The 22,990-nt window shown below is 32.6% G+C and overlaps 1 protein-coding gene across 1 annotated transcript in view; it reads right to left on the reverse strand.

Moving 5' to 3' along the window:
- Positions 1 to 458: 458 nt before the first annotated feature.
- LOC134725512 (uncharacterized) overlaps positions 459 to 22,990 on the reverse strand; it is a 45,729-nt gene continuing 23,197 nt past the window's right edge. Inside the window, exons 18-37 of the mRNA XM_063589385.1 lie at positions 22,533 to 22,701; positions 21,235 to 21,320; positions 20,835 to 20,906; positions 18,508 to 18,633; positions 17,684 to 17,809; positions 17,100 to 17,196; positions 15,040 to 15,122; positions 14,424 to 14,672; positions 13,004 to 13,412; positions 12,322 to 12,575; positions 9,250 to 9,477; positions 8,786 to 8,887; positions 8,325 to 8,440; positions 7,126 to 7,291; positions 6,659 to 6,928; positions 5,836 to 6,327; positions 5,145 to 5,271; positions 4,563 to 4,816; positions 3,719 to 3,890; positions 459 to 3,171 (exon numbers count right to left, since the gene is read on the reverse strand). Of these exons, the coding sequence (XP_063445455.1) occupies positions 1,730 to 3,171; positions 3,719 to 3,890; positions 4,563 to 4,816; positions 5,145 to 5,271; positions 5,836 to 6,327; positions 6,659 to 6,928; positions 7,126 to 7,291; positions 8,325 to 8,440; positions 8,786 to 8,887; positions 9,250 to 9,477; positions 12,322 to 12,575; positions 13,004 to 13,412; positions 14,424 to 14,672; positions 15,040 to 15,122; positions 17,100 to 17,196; positions 17,684 to 17,809; positions 18,508 to 18,633; positions 20,835 to 20,906; positions 21,235 to 21,320; positions 22,533 to 22,701 (5,040 nt within the window). The 3' untranslated portion in view covers positions 459 to 1,729. The remainder of the gene's footprint in view (positions 3,172 to 3,718; positions 3,891 to 4,562; positions 4,817 to 5,144; positions 5,272 to 5,835; positions 6,328 to 6,658; positions 6,929 to 7,125; positions 7,292 to 8,324; positions 8,441 to 8,785; positions 8,888 to 9,249; positions 9,478 to 12,321; positions 12,576 to 13,003; positions 13,413 to 14,423; positions 14,673 to 15,039; positions 15,123 to 17,099; positions 17,197 to 17,683; positions 17,810 to 18,507; positions 18,634 to 20,834; positions 20,907 to 21,234; positions 21,321 to 22,532; positions 22,702 to 22,990) is intronic.

Below are 22,990 nucleotides of genomic sequence, written 5' to 3' on the forward strand. Positions count from 1 at the left end.
GGTGCACGTTATTTGTGTAATGTATCCAGTATATGTATTAGGTGCCAGCTGAAGGACTCATACGGGTACATAAGGTTCTCGCTGCATTGAAGACCCATTCGTGGCCTTCGGCTGTTGTCTGTTCTATGGTCGGGTTGTTGTCTCTTTAACATATTCTTCATTATCGCAAACTGTAATACCAATATGATCAAAAGAAATCTAAAAGTGTAGCCAAATTTTTAGTATGCCCTCTTCGACTGAGGAAGTTCTCTGTTAAACTTTATATGTGAGATATTTACACTTTTTATTCTCTTTTGATGTGTCGTGTTTTGTTGAAAGCCATGACCTTTCTTTTTTCTTAAAAGATTTTTTTCTGTGAATTTGTCATGCCGGTGGAAATGTAGCGTATCGCAAACGACAACTTGTCTATCCTTCGAATGTAAATAAAATCATACACAATCATATAACAACAACAAAAATTGAGCCAAAGTTTTATTCAAATCCTGAACAAGGAAAAAACTTTACAGATAGTAAAAGATTAAAGAATGCAGTATAAAAATGTGTTTCAGTATAAGATCCATAAATCATGCCTATTTGAACAAAAAATACAGTATTTGATTCATTAAAACTGGAAAAATAACTTCATACATTTAAATATTGTTCCTGAAACCATTACAGCAGAATGCTTAGAGTATGTAAGTACAGGTAATATCTTTGGTAAACTTGCGTGATATCTGAACCGATAAGTCATAATTAGGTCTGGTAAACTACCTTCCTTTAAGAGTAGACTAGTCCGACCTATAACCAAATCTATCGGTCTGTAGGACTAGACTACTCCGAAAAGAAGGTAGTTAGCTAACCTAATACCAACTTCATGGTTCAAATAATAAGCAAGCTCGCAAAAATATATACCTTTACCTATTCACTCGATGCATTCTGCTGTTAAATAAAATCAGTGCATGTACATATGACTTATTTATCTATTGTAATCGGATATCATTTGAAATAAGAATACAAAATAAACCAATAATTAGAAGAAGAAAAAATTAAAACTCAGTAATAAAGACGCCTTTACTTGATTATTTTTATTCTTTAGGTATATTTCAGATTAAAATAAAAAGATGTTGTTTGAGTGCCAATGAGACAACTCTCAATCTAAGTCACAATCTATAAATGTTAACAAGTATAGGTAAAAGTACGGTAGGTTTATTACTCTCTTTACAAGAACTGAGAAAGCAATAAGACAACTGTAAATATTGTACAGAAAAATCTTAATCTAATTCAAATACTCAATAGAATACATCTTTTGTAACAATTTGTTTTTACATTTTGGAAATAAAGATTAAGTTTCATTTGGACAGAGAAAAAAAACATCAAAACAAAAGTGAAATATAAACAAAAAGATGTCTGAAGCTCTAGAACGTCTTTACTTGTCTGAAATTATTCATTTACAATGAGAATAGAGATAGATTTATATATTAAATATCATCAAATTATTTAACTATAAGTTTTATGAAGATCTATGTTTTTTATAACATGGCATGATTTTCATTCGTTGATCGTTTATAGACAGAACATTGTATATGTGAAAAATAACTGCATTGATGGTTATTTTCATTTTTGTGTTGAAAAGTTATATGCCTCCCCTTTCCCTCTTTAACACTTTGAAATTTTGTTATTACCCCAAAAATCAAATTTGCTCAAAAGAGAGCATTGTCGAAGATCACAACACAAATATATATTGTTTCTCTTAGGTCTGAACCATAGTCATCTTTTCATACTTAAGACTGCGCACTGATGGTGGATCATACATGGGTAAATCGGCTCCTTTCCGTTTACCATAGGCATTCTTATCAAACAACTCATCAAGCCGTTCTTTCTCCATGTATATGTGTGATATCGAGTGTAGCAGACGATCAATCTGGTCGGGGAACAATTCAGTCGGACCACGTGTGTCTGCAGCATGTACGCTGTTTGGTTTAAGAACGTTTTTGTCGGGAGTTCCAACTCCAGTCCATAGTTTTAGTCTGCCTAACATAAACTGGACTATTTCATAGTCGTTATTCTGTTTGTTTGCGTCCATTCGAACCGCAGAAAAGGTCTCATTCAAGATGGAGAGGAACATGTTGACAACAATAAACGTGATCACAACAACATACAAGAACAGGAAAACTTGTGTTAAGACAGGTTGGGCATTTGACATTGCATAAATATCGAATTTACCCATCATCATTACGACACCTGATTCGCAAGATGTTACAAAAGTTTTAAAGGACTTGATGTTTGCCACATAAATCATATAGAATAATTGAATAAAAGCCAAGAAAACAATGTTGAAGATGACACTAAAGTGAAGCAGATCTCTTGCGGATGCTTTAATTGTTGATGCCAAAAGACAGATTTTCTTGTTAAACCGAAGTAATTTCAGGAATTTCAAAGTTGCAAAGAAAGCCAACCAACCAACTATATAAGAAAATATCTCACTCCAATACCCAACATATTGAAATTTCATATACTCATTTCCATGACTAACTTTAAATCGTTCTGTTAACTTGTTGGTTTCAAACATACGATAGAAATATATTACAACTGCGGTAACTGACATTGCACAAATTCCCAACTCTACCAAATTCCAAAACTCTTTAAAATAAGACAGCTTCTGCTTGTAGATGTTACGAGCTTCAGCAAAAATGAAATACACCGTGAATAAAAGATATGAAAACTCACATGCCAATACAAACAACATAGCAGAGTTCATATAGGGAAATAAATTGACTGGCTCAAATCGATACGATGGAACTATACCCTGACTTGGTCGGAACTCGGCAAGCATAGTTGATACTGCAAACAAGTTTATACCAGGATTATATACCGTAAACTCTACGAACACTGCTCTTGTATATCGATCAATCCAACCTTCTTCTTGTAATTCTATCATTTTATTTCTGAGTGTTGAGACGTTTCCACGTAACCTGACAACATATCCACCACCGCTATACATGGATACCTCACCCCAGTACGGATATCCCTCAAGTTCATTAGCAGTCGTATATCGATATTCTTCTCTAGAAGTATTTCCCGTTAATGGCTTCCATCCCGGTTCGTAGCTGCTTTCGTCCTGGTTATGAACACTGTACTCGTCGTTACATTCGTGTATTATACCTACTACTTGGTCAGGAACTTTGCAAGATCCTGAAATATATCAAGAAAACATTTCTTATTTGATTCTGCTGAATAAACTGGTGTGAACAAATATCTGAAATGTTTTTATGTTAAATAGAGATTATTTCATTGTTCTAATTTCTTAAATAGTAAAATGTTAGTTAAACCTAGCCAATTTTAAATTTGAAAATTTAAATTTCTGGAAATGAATAGATGGACTGAAGTGCCAAACTCTGTGATGAATTTTTATGTATATGATCTTAGTTAGCCTTGGTATCCTGTCTGATGTCAATTTGAAAGAAAATAATATATATACGACATAATTTTTAGTTTAGAGAGCAAGAAACTTAAAACATGTATCTGCATAAAAACCAAATGAGCTTAACCTATAAAAGGCTGGTTAAGACAGGATCCCTGTTGTAAGCGATTCCAATTTCTAAAAAACATATTTTATTGTAGTTTCTTTCCATTGAGTTGTTTATCTGCATATCTCCGTGAGAACTGTTGAGTGCGTCCTTTACAAGGATACATGTAAAACCAAACAAATTATTTTTTTTTGCTGTAAATGATTACTTACCCCTTGTTACCCTCAGTTGTCTCATGGTTGCGTATCCCATAATCCTAGATTGTTTGTCATTGATGTAACCACGCAAGAATAGGGGCTGTTCATCATTATAGTAATTCAGTGCTCTAAGTCCATTTCCCATTCCTGATTTAGCCCAAGACCAAAAGTCATCCTGGTTCTTAGCCTTGAAAAGGTACATACAGTTGTATATATTAATGTTATGATAATTTACGCTTCTAAATCAGAATCGATGCGCATATATTTTCCCATACCACTTAGCCCTGAGTTAATTATAAATGATTTTGAAACAGTTTGTCAGATAATGCATCCATTTGAATGTTCCTTTAATACCATACCGTAACATTTGATGAGTTACACTTTAAGGGGGAAGTATTTTGTTGTGACGAGGTCTGTTGAATTTTTATACGAAAAGAAAGAGTCACAAGTGAAAGCATTTCCAACGATTACCAGACTAAAAATTCATTTATTTTGGTTGTGTTTTTTCTCGTATAAACTTATATTTTCTATCAATGTTTTTTGTCCAATGTCACAATTTCTTCAACATCTCTCAACCACAATGATACTATAACTTCATCACTGTTTTTTATGTACAAGTAGCTACAAAGTGGGAAAAACTGATCTTTCCAAGCAATTTGTCATGTCCTAGCATAGTTAGTGTCTGAACTTCGTCAAAGTTTTTTTTTTATTTCAAAAATAATCTATTGCGACTATCTTCAGAATAATGCATTACCTATTTGAAAATATACCTGTAAGAGAATTTATGGATTTCTTTATTATTTCAAAATTAGACTTCCTTTAAACAAATGAAATAAATAGTTGTATGGCAAGTTCTTACCTTCATAAACCAATGATTTGTATCATTTGTAACTATGAACACTTGTTCCATGCTGTTTTTGTATGTATACATCAGCTCCGATCGGTTCCTGTAGCTGATGACCATTAGAATCCACAAGAAAAAGGAATAAAACACGAGTTCCCTGACAACAGACCACATTTTGATTTCCTTTAACCTCACTTGTCGAGCTTTTTCTACCAACACCGGGTCTGGCGGTGCATAGGCCGCTCTCTTAGGTCTTGTAGCGGAGAATACTTAAAGATAAAAGGAAAATCATTTAAACATGGTATTCATACAGGATATATAATAACCATGATTCTACAATATCAAATAAGTACAACGTAAGATGTAACCTTACTTTGCGTCTGTATGATCAATAAAGGTATTCTTTGACAGTTGAAGCACAATGATAATCATAATGGATTATTGTGTTCGTGTTAACTTTATAAAACGCTCCACTAATATTTAGTTTTAACTTTAACTAGCTAAGTAACAGGCACAAGTATCCTAATCAAAGAATAGTGCATAGATTTTGATTTTGAAACAACGAATGAAAACAGTGTTTGAAATTTTAAAGCATACTTGAGTCCTCGTGAAGAAGTGGGTCGTCTGGTGATATGTGTGGTTTTTCTTCATCGTCTTCCTCCTCGTCATCGTCGGCTCCTGGATTTTTTACAAGTAGAGACAAAACAATTGCAGTCAGGAACACCTAAATAAAGTACACAGCTAATTGAATGTATCAAAATATAGGACATGAATAAGTTCTTTGAAGGTAATGTATAAAGGGCAACTAAGAAGGACTTGTAATTTACCTCTTTGTTTTATTCCAAGCCATATCAGTCATCGGTATACATTTTTAAAAACTCGACCCAAATGATGATTTTTTACAAGTCTGATTTAATTTTGAACAGTATTTTCAGGGGAGAAAATGTGTGTTTAAATTAAAACGACAGACATCAGATGCTAAGTGAAGACAAAACTGGGCCAGTAAAAATAACAATGACATTTCCAAAAGTAAGGATTGAACACAGTTTGATTGACTTTTGCTCTTTTTCTAATCTATGAATGAAGTTAAATAGCTCGGCGAATTTAAAATTGAGAATGAACACCAATAAACCATTCTACCAGTGGCACTTTTAATTTTCAGTCTTTTTTCATTGCAATCGACATCTTTGGTTATAATAGGCTTTTCCTGAAAATGCACGAAAAATTTGCTAGACGTTAAGCCAACAACAAGGAAATATCGAATGAACATAAAACAACGTATGTTTACCTTTATCGGCTGCGTCACAAAAATTGAGGAGATGAATGAAATCAACATCGATGTAATCCATTTCTGACACTTTGTGTCTTGGAACTGGATTCCATAGAAAATAACAAATGCCCCGGATACTAATGTGGCACTCCATAAAAGAATCCATCCAAATATTACAAAATACCAAGGTAAGTCCATCTTCTTCTTCCTTTTCTTTCCTGATGGTTTATTTGCCAAGTCGCCGACCGATAATGATGTGTAGCCACGTGACATTGATGTATCTGGACGATTTTTCTGCTCCAGTAGAATTGATGGTGTCAATGTTCCTTCTCTGGTGTTTTCAAGTGTTGGGTTAACATCTGTCATGGATGTGGCTCGCTTAGTAGTGTTGTTTAGAGCAGTTTGTATCCTAGATGGTCGTTTGTTTTTCGGACGTGATTTTCTAAACAACGTTATGATTAATAACGTTACGGGAAAGACTATTAGATTGCTAAGAACTCCAATATATATCTGAAAATATTTTATGTTTATTATATTTATAAATTTCTTTAGTAATCATTTACTCACCCGCGTACAGTTAGTTATATATATTATAAATATATTTGTCAATTTTCAATACTAAATTACTGAATATTTCTACTTATTGTACAATAAATTTCTGCGTTTATTTTATGGATTTAATATTTTAAAAGATGAATTAATTCTGAATAAAATACATGAAAGTCAAAGTTGTCCATCTGAAAAGACTAGGAAATTTATGAAGAAAAGTATGACCAGGAATAAGACAACCTTACGTGCGCTTTAATTAATTGACAAATGAGTTAAGAAAGAGGCTAATTACCTGTTCTGGTGAAAGTGCAAATGGTCCAAACGTGTATGTCTTTGCACCTTCATCTTTCTCATAAAACATGGCATTGGTTAACATCGACAGGTAGAGTAAACATAAACAACAAGATACACGCTGCACACGGGTGAATCTGCTTTGTGGAGGACGAGCAACCACAGAGAACCAGAGGTGACCATCACTTAAACTTTTAGTTGTTTTCTCCGTAAACAAGTGGCTGAATTCTGTCATTTGTTCCTTTCCAGCAACAGGTATTACTCTATCGATCTGCATTAAAATGACATAAATACACAATTATGATGATCTATGTTACATTATACATGAAGAAGAAAATTACTAGTATTTACTTTTTTAAACATGTTAAAAGTCCAATAAGAAGTTATTTGAAATGATGTAATTATTATTTTGTTCTCTTTTTTGAAACAATACTGATTTGACTTTCTTATACAAAATAATTTAAACACCTGTCCATCATCTTCTTCTACGGCAAACCATCTGTTGCTAATAAAAATAAATTTCTCGTCAGTCTGTACATCTCTTATCACCACACTTCTAAGGTACCAGGACGCCATTGTTCCTTTACCAGAGTTGTCATGCCAAATGTGTAGGTAGTTCAGAGCACCTAGTGGCCTGTGAAGTATGCAAATTGTTAAAGTAGTCAATGAACTATATACATGTTTTTAAATTATAAAAAAATGTATCTGAGGACACATATGCTCCGCTCAGGCTCTCTCTTCCAATGAACAGTGGTTGTCGTTTGTTTATGTGTTACATATTTGTTTTTCATATTTTCTTATATACATAAGGCCGTTAGTTTTCTCGTTTGAATTATTTTACATTGTCTTATCGGGGCCCTTTATAGCTGACTATGCGGTATGGGCTTTGCCCATTGTTGAAGGCCGTACGGTGACCTATAGTTGTTATTGGCTGTGTCATTTTGGTCTCTTGTGGACAGTTGTCTCATTGGCAATCATACCACATCTTCTTTTTTATATATGGAAAGAAGAAAAGATGGAATGACGGACATCCACGAGTAACACTTTTAAAATGACCCCTTCGCCTTGCCACGGGGTCATAAATACATGAAAGTCTTTTCTCGGAAAAAGTATTATAATCTGGTATTTGTGCATAAGTTAGAAATTTAAGGAATCCCAACTCCCTAACACGAAGAAAAATCCTGTAATAATCAATTGTCTAAAATTATCCTAAATAAAATTATGATTTTAAAATGTAATGAAAGGAAATAAAAATAAAATGTTGAAATTATTCTACAGACTGCGGGTATTGACCATAACGCAAATCGAAACATAATCCTATCTGTAATAAACTTTATGGTTACGACAAATATACAACTAGCCAATATCTAAGTAAAGAGTACTTTAAGTTTTATTTATAAAACATAAATGATTTTCGCTCAACAAGGCTAAGGCTGGTGCGAAATGTTTGTTTATAAATGAAAAAAAAAAATCATGTCTTGCTCTATGCTAATTCTTATATGGGTATACATTATATTTGTCAATATCCAAAAGAAAGGGAGTGAACTTAGAAAATGACATAAACTAATTCTTTTGAAACTTATTTGCATGTAGGGTTTTAGATGTGAATGCATTTTAATCGAGTACGACTAATGTTTATTACAATCATAAAAGTGAATATGTGTCACCTTGGTGCAGACATCAGGAACCCATCGACAGTTCCTCGTCTTAGGACCTTCCTCTTAGAATCTGATAATGTTCTTACGTCGGTTTCATCGTCTTCTCCGCTCAAAATGAACTGAACCTACAAATAAAGGCAACAGTAGTATACTGGTCTTCAAAATTCATAAATCGATTGAGAAACTAAAACCGAGAGAAACACATAAACTGTAAGTGGAAAACACAGGTACAACAGAACACTGAAGAGCAACAAAAACAAACGTCAACATACATATAAACAGACTAATTTATATCACAACTCCCATATTCAGATTGCCTAGGTCAATATTCAACTTTTTATTTTCTTACACAAAACATACATGTGCTAATTGATTATTACCTCAATGTAATCTGTTTAATTGAAAAGTACAAATACTTTTTTCTGATAGTACATCTAATCTTCAGTTTTGTGTTTCTTTTAATATTTTACCTCCGAATCAGTTCCCGCTTTTCTTCTCATCCCTGTGACAACTACTATTTCGTAGAAGTATTTGTCCTTCTTGTCATTGTCAATTAAAGGTGTAAGTCCAAGCTGTAACAAATCAAATATTTTACTTTTTATAAAACATTGCAATATTGTATTTATCTAATACGGATAATCGGCACAGTAAGAAATATTCACGTTCATTGTTCTATTTTTATCAAGATAGTGATATACTAAGCTAACTTTTATTATTTCAGAAATAGGAAAAACTTATTTTTTCTTAGATAAAATTCGAGTTTCAATTATTTGAAAATAAGGGATTTCTAATTCAGTAATTTAAATGAACTGAAAACTACAAACTCGAACAAGAAAAAGATTTACACTCAAAATTGCCTTTAATACGAAAGTTAAGAAAAATAACTTTAAATTAAATAAAGATGATGCCACTATAAATCACTTTTATAATTTACCTTTTCAATGTCCTTTTTATCCTGTCTTCTTGCCCAAATTACAACAACCAAATACAACACAGATATAACAATCATTGTGATGTACAGAGTAGGATTTTTCAGGAAGTCTGCATTACTGAAGACAAAATTCCAGTCTATTGTATTTGGTGTTACAACCCAGCCACCAGCAAATGTTGTTAAATGGGTACATAAACAGTGTGTTAGCGATGTGTCGGTTTTCGGTCCAACCTTAAATTACATAGTTTATATATGAGTTAATAATATTCGATGAATGAATGTACCATCCATGTTTTGTATGTCTATAGAGATGGATGTAAAGCAATACCAACTGAAACTTAATGAGAAAACAACAAACCGATGACAAAATGCAAACAGTAACATGTTTTTGTTCTTATATGCTATTTCAAAAATAGAACCAAGTAAGCAATCAACTATTATGTGATATTGGTGTAATTATCTTCTGTTCCGTTGCCGTTGCAATCATTGTGTTTTAAGAAATTTGTAGCTATGATTTTTATTGTTTACGAAAAGGCATTGTTAAAATATTTATTCGATCTTTAAATAAGCATGATATCTTTTAGTGGCGAGTGCAGAAAAATCAAACGGTTTGGTATTGTTGTTCAATAATTGAGATTGACAATTTCATATCTTAAAAGTTTAACATTATCCGAGTTATATTTTTTAAGTACTTGGTATCTATGCTATTCATTTTGATACATTGCTTGTTATGTTATCATTTTTTATTTGAGCGGCTGTGGTGAGTTTTTGTACACAACATCAGAGTGTGGTGTAAAAAAAATATCAGCAAGTATTTTTTATTATTTTTTTTAAATAAAAAAAAAGACAGTAGTTTAAATCTTCGACGTTAAGTAGCGGTAATAATATATCAATCTATACCGTGCAAAAAATTGTGAAAGGCATATTCCTTAGTGATATTAGTAACAAGAGAATGGTCAGATGTAATATTCTAAAGCATTGTGGTCGTTTGTAAGTTATGTAGGTGTAAAAATGGGAAGTTATCTTTTTGCTTAGTAGAATAATGAATTCAAACTAGAGGCTCCAAAGAGTCTGTGTCGCTCACCTTGGTCTATGTGAATATTAAACAAAGGATGCATTTGAATTCATGACAAAATTGTGTTTAGGTGATGGTGATGTGTTTGAACATCTTACTTTACTGAACATTCTTGCTGCTTACAATTATTTCTATCTATATTGAACTTGGCCTAAAAGTTTAAGTCGAAAATGTTAGTTAAAATTTACAAATTTTATGAAAATTGTTAAAAATGCACTATAAAGGACAATAACTCCTTAAGGGGTCAATTGACCATTTTGGTCATGTTAACTTATTTTTGGGTCTTACTTTGCTGTACATTGTTGCTGTTTAAAGTTTATCTCTATCTATAATAATATTCAAGATAATAACAAAAAACGGCAAAATTTACTTAAAATGACTAATTGAGGGGCAGCAACCTAACAGCAGGTTGTCCGATCCATCTGCAAATTTCATGGCAGATTGATCTTGACCTGATAAACAATTTTACTCTCTGTCAGATTTGCTCTAAATGCTTTGGTTTTTGAGTTTAAGCCAAAAACTGCATTTTACCCCTATGTTCTATTTTTAGCCATGGCGGCCATGTTGGTTGGTTGGCCAGGTCATGCCACACATTTTTTAAACTAGGTACCCCAATAATGATTGCGGCCAAGTTTGTTTTAATTTATCCTGGTAGTTTTAGAGGAGAAGATTTTTGTAAAAGATTACTAAGATTTACGTAAAATGGTTAAAAATTGACTGAAAAGAGCAATAACTCATAAAGGGGTCAACTGACCATTTTGATCATGTTGACTTATTTGTAGATCTTACTTTGATGCACATTATTTCTGTTTACAGTTTATCTCTATCTATAATAATATTCAAGATAATAACGAAAAACAGCAAAATTTCCCTAAAATTACCAATTCAGGAGCAGCAACCCAACAACGTGTTGTCAAATTCATCTGAAAATTTCAGGGCAGATAGATCTTGAACTGATAAACAATTTTACTCCCTGTCAGATTTGCTCTAAATGCTTTGGTTTTCGAGGTATAAGCCAAAAACTGCATTTTACCCCTATGTTCTATTTTTAGCCATGGCGGCCATCTTGGTTGATTGGCTGGGTCACGCCACACATTTTTTAAACTAGATACCCCAATGATGATTGTGGCCAAGTTTGTTTTAATTTGGCTTGGTAGTTTCAGAGGAGAAGATTTTTGTAAAAGATTACTAAGATTTACCAAAAATAGTTAAAAATTGACTATAAAGGGCAATAACTCCTAAAGGGGTCAATTGACCATTTTGGTTATGTTGACTTATTTGTAGATCTTACTTTGCTGAACATTATTGCTGTTTACAGTTTATCTCTATCGATAATAATATTCAAGAAAATAACCAAAAACAGCAAAATTTCCCTAAAATTACCAATTCAGGGGCAGCAACCCAACAACGGGTTGTCCGATTCATCTGCAAATTTCAGGGCAGATAGATCTTGGCCTGATAAACAATTTTACCCCATGTCAGATTTGCTCTAAATGCTTTGGTTTTTGAGTTATAAGCCAAAAACTGCATTTTACCCCTATGTTCTATTTTTAGCCATGGCGGCCATCTTGGTTGGTTTGGCGGGTCACGCCACACATTTTTTAAACTAGATACCCCAATGATGATTGTGGCCAAGTTTGGTCTAATTTGGCCCAGTAGTTTCAGAGGAGAAGATTTTTGTAAAAGTTAACGACGACGGACGACGGACGCCAAGTGATGAGAAAAGCTCACTTGGCCCTTCGGGCCAGGTGAGCTAAAAAGGGAATTTTGTCCGAAAAAAATACCGCGAAACCAAAAATACTTAGTTTGCTTAATGTACATATTAAATAGTATAGATAAGCAAGGTTATATCATTCAAGCTATTTTTTGGTTTTAAATTTCTCTAGTGTAGTGGATTGATATGATTAGCAACAGGTTTGTATTTTAATTTATTATTCAGTAATTGTATATATTTTCTGTAACAAATTATTGCTTTTAAAGACAATGTAATAATTACTTACATTACATCCATCGGTTTGCCACCTCTTGTTTGTTACACTGTAGTAGTTACACGATGCCGAGAACGTTGTTATTGTGTAATTGGTTGTGAAATAATTGTCTGCTTTAGGGAACGATGTTGGTATTAGATCATTTGAACGGTATCTTTCAAGTTCATATGGTCGCACTTCACGGACTCCGATATAAACTTTTCCTTTATAACCATTTATTTCATCGCTACTTATAAAACATTCGTTTGTTAATGAACCATCAGCCACTAAAAAAGAAACGGTAATTTATATTTGAAATTATATTTATCTCAATCTATAGTTACCTCTTTGTAACACTTTGTATCTGGTTCTGGTAAATTTGGGCAAGACAATTACTAGAGATGGAAGGAGATAAGAAAATTTGACATATAGTGTCAATAAATAATATATTTGATTTAGTTAAAAGAAAAAAAGTGCCCAAATTTACCAGAACCAGATACAAAGTGTTATTTTGGGGAAGAAGTGCTCGATCATTTCAACATATCAGTACTTGGTAAACAGTCAATTATTAGAACAACGCCGATTTTGAGGTTTTTTATATTTTGAAATACAATGTCACACTACAGTTTCTTTAATAAAGTTAGCAATCTCACCATGAAAAATAAATACATGCTTCGTTTCAAATTACAGTTACATATAAAAACATGGCACGTACCTGAAGCTGCACCAGTCGATGGTCCTACTAGACAGGTGAAATCAAATTCTCTTGACGTTATATTCGGAAAAGCTCCAAGTCGAATAACTAATGAAAACTGTGCAGAAGTGTCTTCTATATTTAACGTAATATGAAGGGAACCTCTATCAAGCGTTATCTCTGTTGTATGGTAATAGAAAAACTCCCAGTTTCTATCCGGAATGTACGGCGCCACATACTCCGGGGTTGGTTTTGGCATCAGACGGTCCAGTGGAATATACAGTTCAATAGGATTAACATCTGGACTCAGATTTACTCCTATAGTAGTTCCTGTGTCATCGTAGAAATCTATACTTATTGAACCACTACGAGGAGAAATCTGAGAAGATGTTTCTGTATCCTGGTAAGGTGCATATGTGGTGAATTTTGTCTGTTCATACAAAAAAAAACTTTGAAAATTATAGCCACCAGTAATTGTGATAAAATAATGCTTGAAATAATTTGTATTCGTTATATATCAATATTCATGCAAGGACTTATTGCATCTTGATCATATCTGTACTATTTAGGGGTAAAATTAATATACGAATTTTAATTCAAAATAAAAGATTATTTCGAAAATTTCTAAAATGCCTACCAGCTTGATACTTAAATAAAGGTAACAGTAGTATACCTCTGTTGAAATGTTATAAATCGATAGATAGAGAGAAAAGAAATCCGGGTAACAAACTCAACTGTGGGAAACCTATCAACTATAAGAGGAAAACAACGGAAGAACAGAAACACTGAGATGCAACAAAAACTAACGCCAATTAAACATACATAGAAACGAACTATTTCTAACAACTGCCATATGTTTGACTTGGTAAAATTCAACTGTGTCCACCTGAATTAATTTTCAATCCATAAAGGAAATTTACACAGCACTTGTGACCTTATGCTTATAATGCTATCATAAGATCGAAATTGGAAAGATAGATGTATGAAATTTTGGAGACCACAAGATTAAAGAGGACATAAACAAATTCTATAATGTCGACTTTGACAAAAAAAATTGCAATCTAAACTTTAACAAAATAACTTAATTTTCTAATAGATATGTGTAAAACATGATGTTCAATAATTTTATAATGGAGCTACTAAAACTATAACAATGACAAAGAAAATATAAGCATGCCATTATTTCAAGAAGAAAAAATCTATATTGTTTTCATATCCCTTCTAAAATTTGGCAACAAAAAAAGAAAGATCATATCATAAGCCACATGTGCACTAAGATTCAAGTTGATTGGACATCAACTTCATTGAAAACTACCCTGACCAAAAACTTTAACCTGAAGCAGGTCAGACGAATTGACGAACGGACGCATAGACCAGAAAACATAATGACTTTAAAAGATTCATTAAAACTATTTGTTAAATAAAAAGATGGAAGCATTACCTGCATCATCACAGTTTTGCTGTTATCACACGGAGCGGGTTGCATGTCACACCAAGTTGGTAGGTCTACTTTAGCATTGCCTACGTCTATAGATTTGTTAGCTAATTGTTCAGCACTATTCTTTTCAAACTGTACAGTCATTTTAGGAGTAGCAATTACAACTGGTTGTTCACCAGGTACCAATGTATCCTGTAGTACATTTCTAATAAGGTTCAAAATCCTGTTTTCTGTAGATTTGGTTTTAGCTGACTGAAATTATATATTTTGTAAAACACATCAGATACATAAACACTGTTATTATAACTGAACGCTTAAGTCCATTGATGATTTCTTTATCTTGTGAATTAAATAGTTGAAAATAAAAAAAAAACATGTCGGTAAATTTTTAAACATACGAAAAGAACATTGTTGGTAACAATACAGATCCAAATTGTATATACATATAAAGTAAATATATTCGATATCATTTTCGATATATGCACGTCTAAGTGAACAGTCTTCATCAAGTTCAAACGAGGCAAAGATAAAAGAAACTTTGAAGTATGAAACTTGTTTTACCATTACCTTATTAGTCAACATGCTACTTATATTGTGATTAATCATTGATTGAACTTACTGTTCCTACTTGAACATCCTGGCTCGTATAGAGTAGTAACATGTCATCACCGTCTGATAAGTCAGTTAAACCGACTGGCATAGCTGAAAATATATAATCAGTTGTTAACATCATGTCGAACGATATATAAGCAAACAATACCGCAAGATAGTAATTAGAAAAATATATTCCAAGTTAAACAATTTTATTCAACATAGTAACTATGATCCTTTTTCAACGTTTGTCTTGTGGATGATTCTCTTTCATTCATATTAAAAATTTGTATTCTATTAAATCAAAGTGGTCTTCTAAAGATTTCTGTATGCTATGGGATTTGGTCAGTTTTGATAGTGACCTGTAAATGCTTACATACTTGTCTTTCCGTCTTTCTGAATATTTTTCTCGTTAGAAATTATAGCAAAATTCCAAATTTTGACGAAGCGAAAATGTTTTTGGCCGACACGAACAGCCAATTATGTACCTTCCATCAGATATTTCGAATTCGGATTCATGTTTCGAAATGAATTTATAGAACATTCTTGGAAACAAATCAAGCAGAAGACACCAACAAAGAAATTCGGATCATACATTATAAGCAACTAACATCGAACGTACAAACTCATCGTTGACAAACATCACCAGAGAAACGATGTTAATAAAAATTTGCATCTGATGAAAAAGTAAAAAAACAAAAATACCGAACTCCGGAAAAAATTCAAAACGGATAGTCCCTAATCAAATTGCAAAATCAAATGATAAAACAGATCAAACAAATAGACAACAACTGTCATATTCGTTTTGCATCAGAAGAAAAGGTGTTATATTTCTGACCTTTTTTCAACATGTTGCACTTCTTACACTTAACATTCTACATTAGAAAATGCCTGTACCAAGTCAGGAATATGACAGTTGTTACCCATTCGTTTGATGTGTTTGGACTTTTGATTTTGCCTTTTGATTTTTGATTTTCCTTTTTGAATTTTCCTCGGAGTTCGGTATTTTTGTGTTTTTACTTTTAACAATTTGATTATTCTTATTTGCACGCAGAATAATACAACTTCTTCGAAAAAAGACAGGTGGTACTAAAAGGATATTCAGACGCATAGCAATGGATGATAAAAAAAAACTAAGAAATTCAAGCAACATCATACGCTGGTGGAGATTTATTTCCCCGCGGGTAATACAAGCCCAGTAGTCAGTATTGTTTGTGCTGACATGAATTGTCATTGATATGGTTATATTTATAAATTTACTGTTAACAAATTTTTTAAATGTTTTGAAATACTAAGGCTTTTCTACCTTAGGCATAGACTACCTTAGCTGTATTTGGCAAAACATTTAGGAATTTTGGTTCTCAATGCTCTTCAACTACGTACTATATTTGGCCTTTTGATTTTTTTTGGATTCGAGCGTCACTGATGAGTCTTTCGTAGACGAAACGCGCGTCCTGGCGTATATACTAAATTTAGTCCTGGTATCTATGATGAGTTTATATACGCAACACAAACATCTACTGACTGATCACATCAAACCGCAATAAACACCTTGTTTAACACCTGGTTTGATCTCAGGTCCTCAGGAAATTGTTGTAATGGCATGGCTCTATGAAGTATGCTTCATAAAAATGGAAATTTGAGAAGCTAACCTTAACTTTTTAATTGTTAACTTTCGTTCTCATTTTTAACCTTCATGGTCAATTTCTGTATCAGCTGTGTTCTTCATTGCAATTTTGATAAGATATATGCGATCAACAATTGAACCAAAAAAAAAAGGATCCAAGTTTATTCCGATAGAATGGCGAATGTATGTTACTAAACACGTACAAGAAACAATTAAATTAGCCTTGTGAAAAATACCAGCAGGTAATATATCATATCAAACATCTATACTCTGTTAAGTATTTCTACCTTATGTTTCCATTTTAAAGGAGTAAAATGACAATCCAAACTATATTCAGCAGGTCTTTCATTTGCAATGGTAATAAAACAAAATATATCTTCTTTCTTTACCTGATTACAATGAAGTGTCTATTTCTTCATTGTTTTTGATAGAGAACAAACACTATTAAGATGTGCATGTACCTTTTTTAGGAGATTCCAAATCTGTATCATAATGAGCGAAAGGCTTAACTTTTTCTTTGTCCCCTGTTGTCGGGTTATTTTTGTGTACATTACCAGCCTATAAAAATAAAGAGAAAATATGTCTTGTTGAATAAATTGGCTTGAAGTTTCAGTAATTAAAAATGTTCTGTATGAACAGATGTATCACATTTTTTCTTTGACTCACACCTTTTTTGTACTGAACTATATAGAAATTCTGTGTTAGTCATATAGCTAACTGGTAAAGTAATGTTATGATACTTAAGAATACAAACGGCTTCTTTTCTTTCTGTAATAATTACGAGAACATGGACACAGCAGTTTAAACTAAAATTAAGAAACTCAGAAGTTAACATTGTGTATGGTAAAATTAATCAACTGAACGTTAATCAGCAAGAACATTCTGTGCAAATTAACCGTGCAAATGTATTCATTATCTTTGACAGATAAATATAATGTGCATGGTAATTTTTTAAGCAGATTCCTTTGCAAATAGTTTGCTTAGTAATTCGAATTCAAAATTATAAATGAGATGTATTTTGAACGAATCAAAAATGTAACTATACCTCTTCTACGTTTGCCAACGCTGCCAAAACTCCCTCACATGCCTCAATGGTTTCTTCCTTACTGCTTGTACTGGCTAGTTCTTCTAATTTATTTGTCATACTAACTGCTAAATTTGCAGCTTTTTCCTATCAAGTGAAATGAAAACGCGCGATTAATCTCAGTTTCATTAATTATGTAACTGCAATAGTTTTTAAACAGGCCTCCTGGTACAAGTCGGTTCTTTTTCGAATTTAATCATTTTTGTTTATCTCAAAGGAATGTTTTAGATATCTTCATCTTAGAAATAATATATACTAGAAATGTAAAAAGTCAGAGCAATTTCTATTTTTCAAATATCCCACATATCCAGTTATGCTCATTTATGATTCGTCACTGTTCTGGCATTGACACTACTGGGGTGAACTTTAGTGTTGACTTACGGTTGGTGTTAAGCAGGCTATACTTCTAGACACTGTCGAAACCCTTATCGTCTTGCTACATTTAGAATTCATGCGATTAGCTTTTTGTTTTTGCAGGTTTTTTCGTCTGCTTAATGTCTTAGAAAGAGACTATTTGTCGCGTGTGTTCTTCTCATTACGATTGTGCAACTGGTGGCTCAGCTTATCCTTCTGGAGCAAATGGGATCCTCCTAAGTTTTTGTCGGGGTTTATTTTACTCAGCCATTTAATAGTTTTCTAGGTAGTGTTTTTTTTTTGTCGCTATCTTTTTTTTTTCTTTTTTCTGGTTTATATTTAACATGTGAATGTTATTTAACATAATGAGACCATCTTAAGTGTCAAGACACACGAAATTATCAATTTCAATATATATCTAAATATGTTACCTGACAATCTCTTGCACAGTTTTCGGAAAACTGGGTCAATTCGGCCATGGTACTTCCGGTCAGTGCAATAGCACTTGTTGTTGCTATGGTACAGTTTTCAAGGGCTCCCAAAATTTGACTCGTGAACTAAATTTAAAAACATAAAAACATTATCTTTAAGTGATTAGTTGACTATACAAAGGTCGATACTGTAATAGCAACATCTCGAATATATCTTATTTTCGGAGTTTCCCAAACAAAAAGGAAATTAGTAATCATCAGTTACAAAATCTTCGCTAGCCAAGGGTTATAATTCACTCCGCTCTCTTGGCGGATTGGGATAAAATTTCGGATACACAAGGTAAAATTTTTATTGGTTGCAGTCAAAAATCGCTGCATCCAATAAAAAAGCGCCTATAACATGATCACGTGTAAATGTAGAAAGTGCTTGTAAACAATTACCACGTGTTTATTGTGCAACAAATCTTTACATCTCTAAACATTCGACTATATTTAGTGACAACTTGAATGTTTTTAATCAACAAATAGAAGTTATTGTGTATGTTTCATGCACAAATGCATGGATGTTGACGTATATTAATTTCCGGCTTTTCAAAGTGTGTAAAATCTAGACGCTACCGTGTTTTTACCTCTAAATTGTAGAGTTCAAGTGCTACCATTGGTCAAGCATAATGTATTAGGAATTTGCGTGATTATAATCTTCCGATTGATGGCGCAACATTGTTATCACAAATGTTGACTCAATCCGCCAAGGGTGAAGAGGGCGGGAGTGGATCGTAACCCTTGGCTAGCGAAGATGCAATAACAAGTTATTTTTGTTCGAAGTATTTTTGATTACAGACTCAGTCACATATTATGAAGCACTATGTGAAATTTATGAACATAAATATACAATATTATATCTATATAAAACAAATTCAATGAGCATTATACACTAAGGATGGGTAAGGTTTATTACCAGGTCCTTCAACAGTTTCGTGCCGAATACAAACAAGTTGGTATGTTTTATTATTATGTTTATGCAGCGGCAGAGCTCAATAAGGGAACATACAAACATAACCTTACTTTCCATCATTAGCTATCCCCCATATTGTACGTAATAGCGTGATATGAAATCGACACCAAATGAAATATCACTTTTTTACAATATTTTGGTTAATAAAGGAAATAAAACATGTGCTATTGTGGTATAAACCATATATCAAAATGACCTTTGTGTTCAGTTACTTTCGGACGATCTTAAAATGGGTTTTTTTGTGTCATAGTAATATTATTAATTGTGACAAAGTCACAATGCAGTCCTCTTTTCCTCGATTGTGATATCACTGAATTAGACTTCTTCCTAGAATATGTACATGTACTTCTATAAACAATACGACGGTGCCACAAGTGAAAAAGGATCTACTTCCTCTTAAAGGCACCTGGTTTTGGTGATGATCGCATTGTTTGGACTTCTGTTTTGTAAATGTTCTGTCTTATCGTCGTTTTTCATATCATTTTCAAATTTTATGGACACCATTACGAGTTGGTTGACCGTCATGGAAGGAGTTTCATAGATGATGTCGGATATGTTTTATATGTCGTAACTGTAATACCCTTCCCTTTTCACGAATGTGACCTACCGAAATAGACTATTTACCGGATTTGTAATAACATACGCAACACGACTGGTGCCACATGTGTCGCAGGATATGCTTACCCTTCCGGAGCACTTGAGATCACCCCCAGTTTTTTGGTGGGGTTTATGTTGCTTAGTCTTTAGTTTCTATGTTGTATTTTTGTACTATTAATTGTCTGTTTGTCTTTTTATTTTTAGCAATAACGTTGTTAGTTTATTTTCTATATATGGGTTTGACTTTCCCTCTGGCATCTTTCGTCCATCTCTTTGAAAGCTTGTTTTATTGAACATAAGTTTCAATGTCCTTTTGTTATCTCCAGCCACTTTTTCAAATCTTTTCCCGTTTTCGTGTTTGTAGGAAAACTATGCAAATAAATCATATATGACGTATGCTAAGTTACTTTTATCAAATTAATGCAAAAGAATTTTGCTACAAGTTCCTACCAATGGCACTTTACTTGGCAATTAAAACTTATTATTTCGAACAGCAATGCAGTCTTTTAGACAATTGAGCGCCTAGCATACAAAATTGTTCGCCTTGTTTCTTTTATGAAAACTTTTAGGAGTTGAATGAATCCCAAAAACGAGCTCCAATGTAAATTCATAACGTGAAAGTTCATAAAATCTGACAAGTATCAAACGTTTTTAATCATCGGAGCAAATACGCTGGAGGCTCTATTTTGTAAATGCCATCTATATTTGTACATACTTCTGCTCTTGTATTTCTTTTCGCTTCATATTCTTCTTTCAGCTTTTTTTCGGTATCAGGATCCATAGTTGTCTGGAAATTAAAAAAAATATTTACATGAAGTAAAGTTGTCATCATAATCTAATATATATTTAAGTTATCAATTACAATGTCATGATGTATAATTCATAAACAACATTACTTAAAGATAACGCTCACGTTATTGACAGTTTAAATTGAGATTTTAGTGCTGTAATTTATAAGCCCTTTACCGACTAAGGCTTTTCAATTAAAAGAATGAATGTGTCCAAACATTACATATTCTTTATTTTGATTTTTACTGTTGATTCGACAATGCCGAGACTAAGTGCTTAAAACTTGAAACGACATCTGTGTGAGAAAATCTACTGAGATAACATACTGTTGTAAAAGCACTAGATCTGTCAGTGTAATCTGGTCCCATTCCTGTAGAAGTTTCCCGAGCTGCTATATCTAAGTTGTCATATTCTGCAAAAGTGAGTATAATGGCATTAGAAAATTATTAATTTTATAATTATCTACTGATCATTATACGTTACTAAATATAAAATTTTATACAAATATATCTTAGTATTTTAAGCTTTTATAGACGATTGAGCGAAGAAACCTGTATTATTTGCGGGTATTTAAGATGATGGAAACGTCGCGTAAGACTCCGGAAAAAAACTTGGGAGCACTTTAACAGTATTGTTTTGACAATTACGATGTTTGTGATGTATGGTGGGGATCCGAGCTGCTTTAATATAATGAATAATTTATAGTTAAATAAGTGGCGTAAAAAAACTATATTGTGCATACAAAGGTCTCATCATGATAATTAAGATTATGTTAGAATAAGGTTGATATTTGGAGCATTTTGACAATATGCTATACGGGAGGTGATGCATACACCGCGAACAAATCTTTGGATGTGATGAAATTGATTTTCAATGTCAAGAAAGCATATTAATAGGTTAACAAAAAAATGTATGAACTATTGTGTTGCCCTTTGAAATTGTATTACATTATACTTTTCCTTATATAGAAAACAAGTAATGGCATTTGTATTTCAAAAACTAATATATATATTAACTTGTACTCACTAACCAATAATAGAAAAGTGAACAACATTGAATATACAATGTAACTGAATCATGCACATGTGCGTGTGTGTCATTTATAGCCATGTGATTAATGTGGATATGAAGTGTTAACATGCCAAAATATTGTGCTTTTTGTGATGTGTGCTGTACATTTGTAGTGATATCACATTATCGTATAATTCATGCCATTCCATTTGTAATTAATTTACAAAACTAGTAACATTGCCGATACTAAATGATTGAAATTAGGCACGTTGAAATTATTGCCAGAAAAGTCATGATTGTTTTTTTTAATAAATTTTTATGATTTTTATTTTTATTCTTTTATAAATCAAAAAGTAACTGCAACGTTACATTATATATTTATTTCTCAATAACTCGACTTTTGTATTATTCATGCCCGTACTAAGTTAATTCTTTCATCCTCGTCAGGTTATATTTTAACATGCACCTTACCTCTCTGGAGAAAACTGTGAAATAACTAAGAATAACATCATAAGAATCATCTGAAACAGTCAAATAATTTATTAACACAATATATGTATACAGTTAATAATCGCGTGTTATATAACAAACAAGCAAATCATGCAATGCAAACCTAGTGAATCATTCTGACTGGCCATACTTATGAGGGTGCTGTATGCTAGAGCTAAGCTGTTTATACTATTAACATTCCCTTCAGCTGCTACTTTGTCAAAGGAATCAGCGATGTTGTTCTCCATTGTTTTGAAGAGTTCTGTTACATTTCCAAGTGGAAGTGGATTAACCTAAAAATAATCGTTTATTTAATGTATGTATCAACAAAAAATGAGTAAATATAGATGTTAGTCAATTGCAAAAATGTTAATAGTTCTTTGAAATAATGACATCAAAATCATTAGATTATAAGATAGTGTTATCCGTTAATCTATAGATTTTAAACAAATGCTAGTTTCTTTGAACATTTTACTTACAAATTATATTTCTGTTTTCAAACGTTGGTTGCTTATCCCTTTGGTAACCTTGACCTAAGATGATTTTGATTGTTGTATGGCCCCGTGTTGATTTTGATTATAT

This window comes from Mytilus trossulus, chromosome 7 (assembly GCF_036588685.1).
Source record: "Mytilus trossulus isolate FHL-02 chromosome 7, PNRI_Mtr1.1.1.hap1, whole genome shotgun sequence".
NCBI classification, from domain to species: domain Eukaryota; kingdom Metazoa; phylum Mollusca; class Bivalvia; order Mytilida; family Mytilidae; genus Mytilus; species Mytilus trossulus.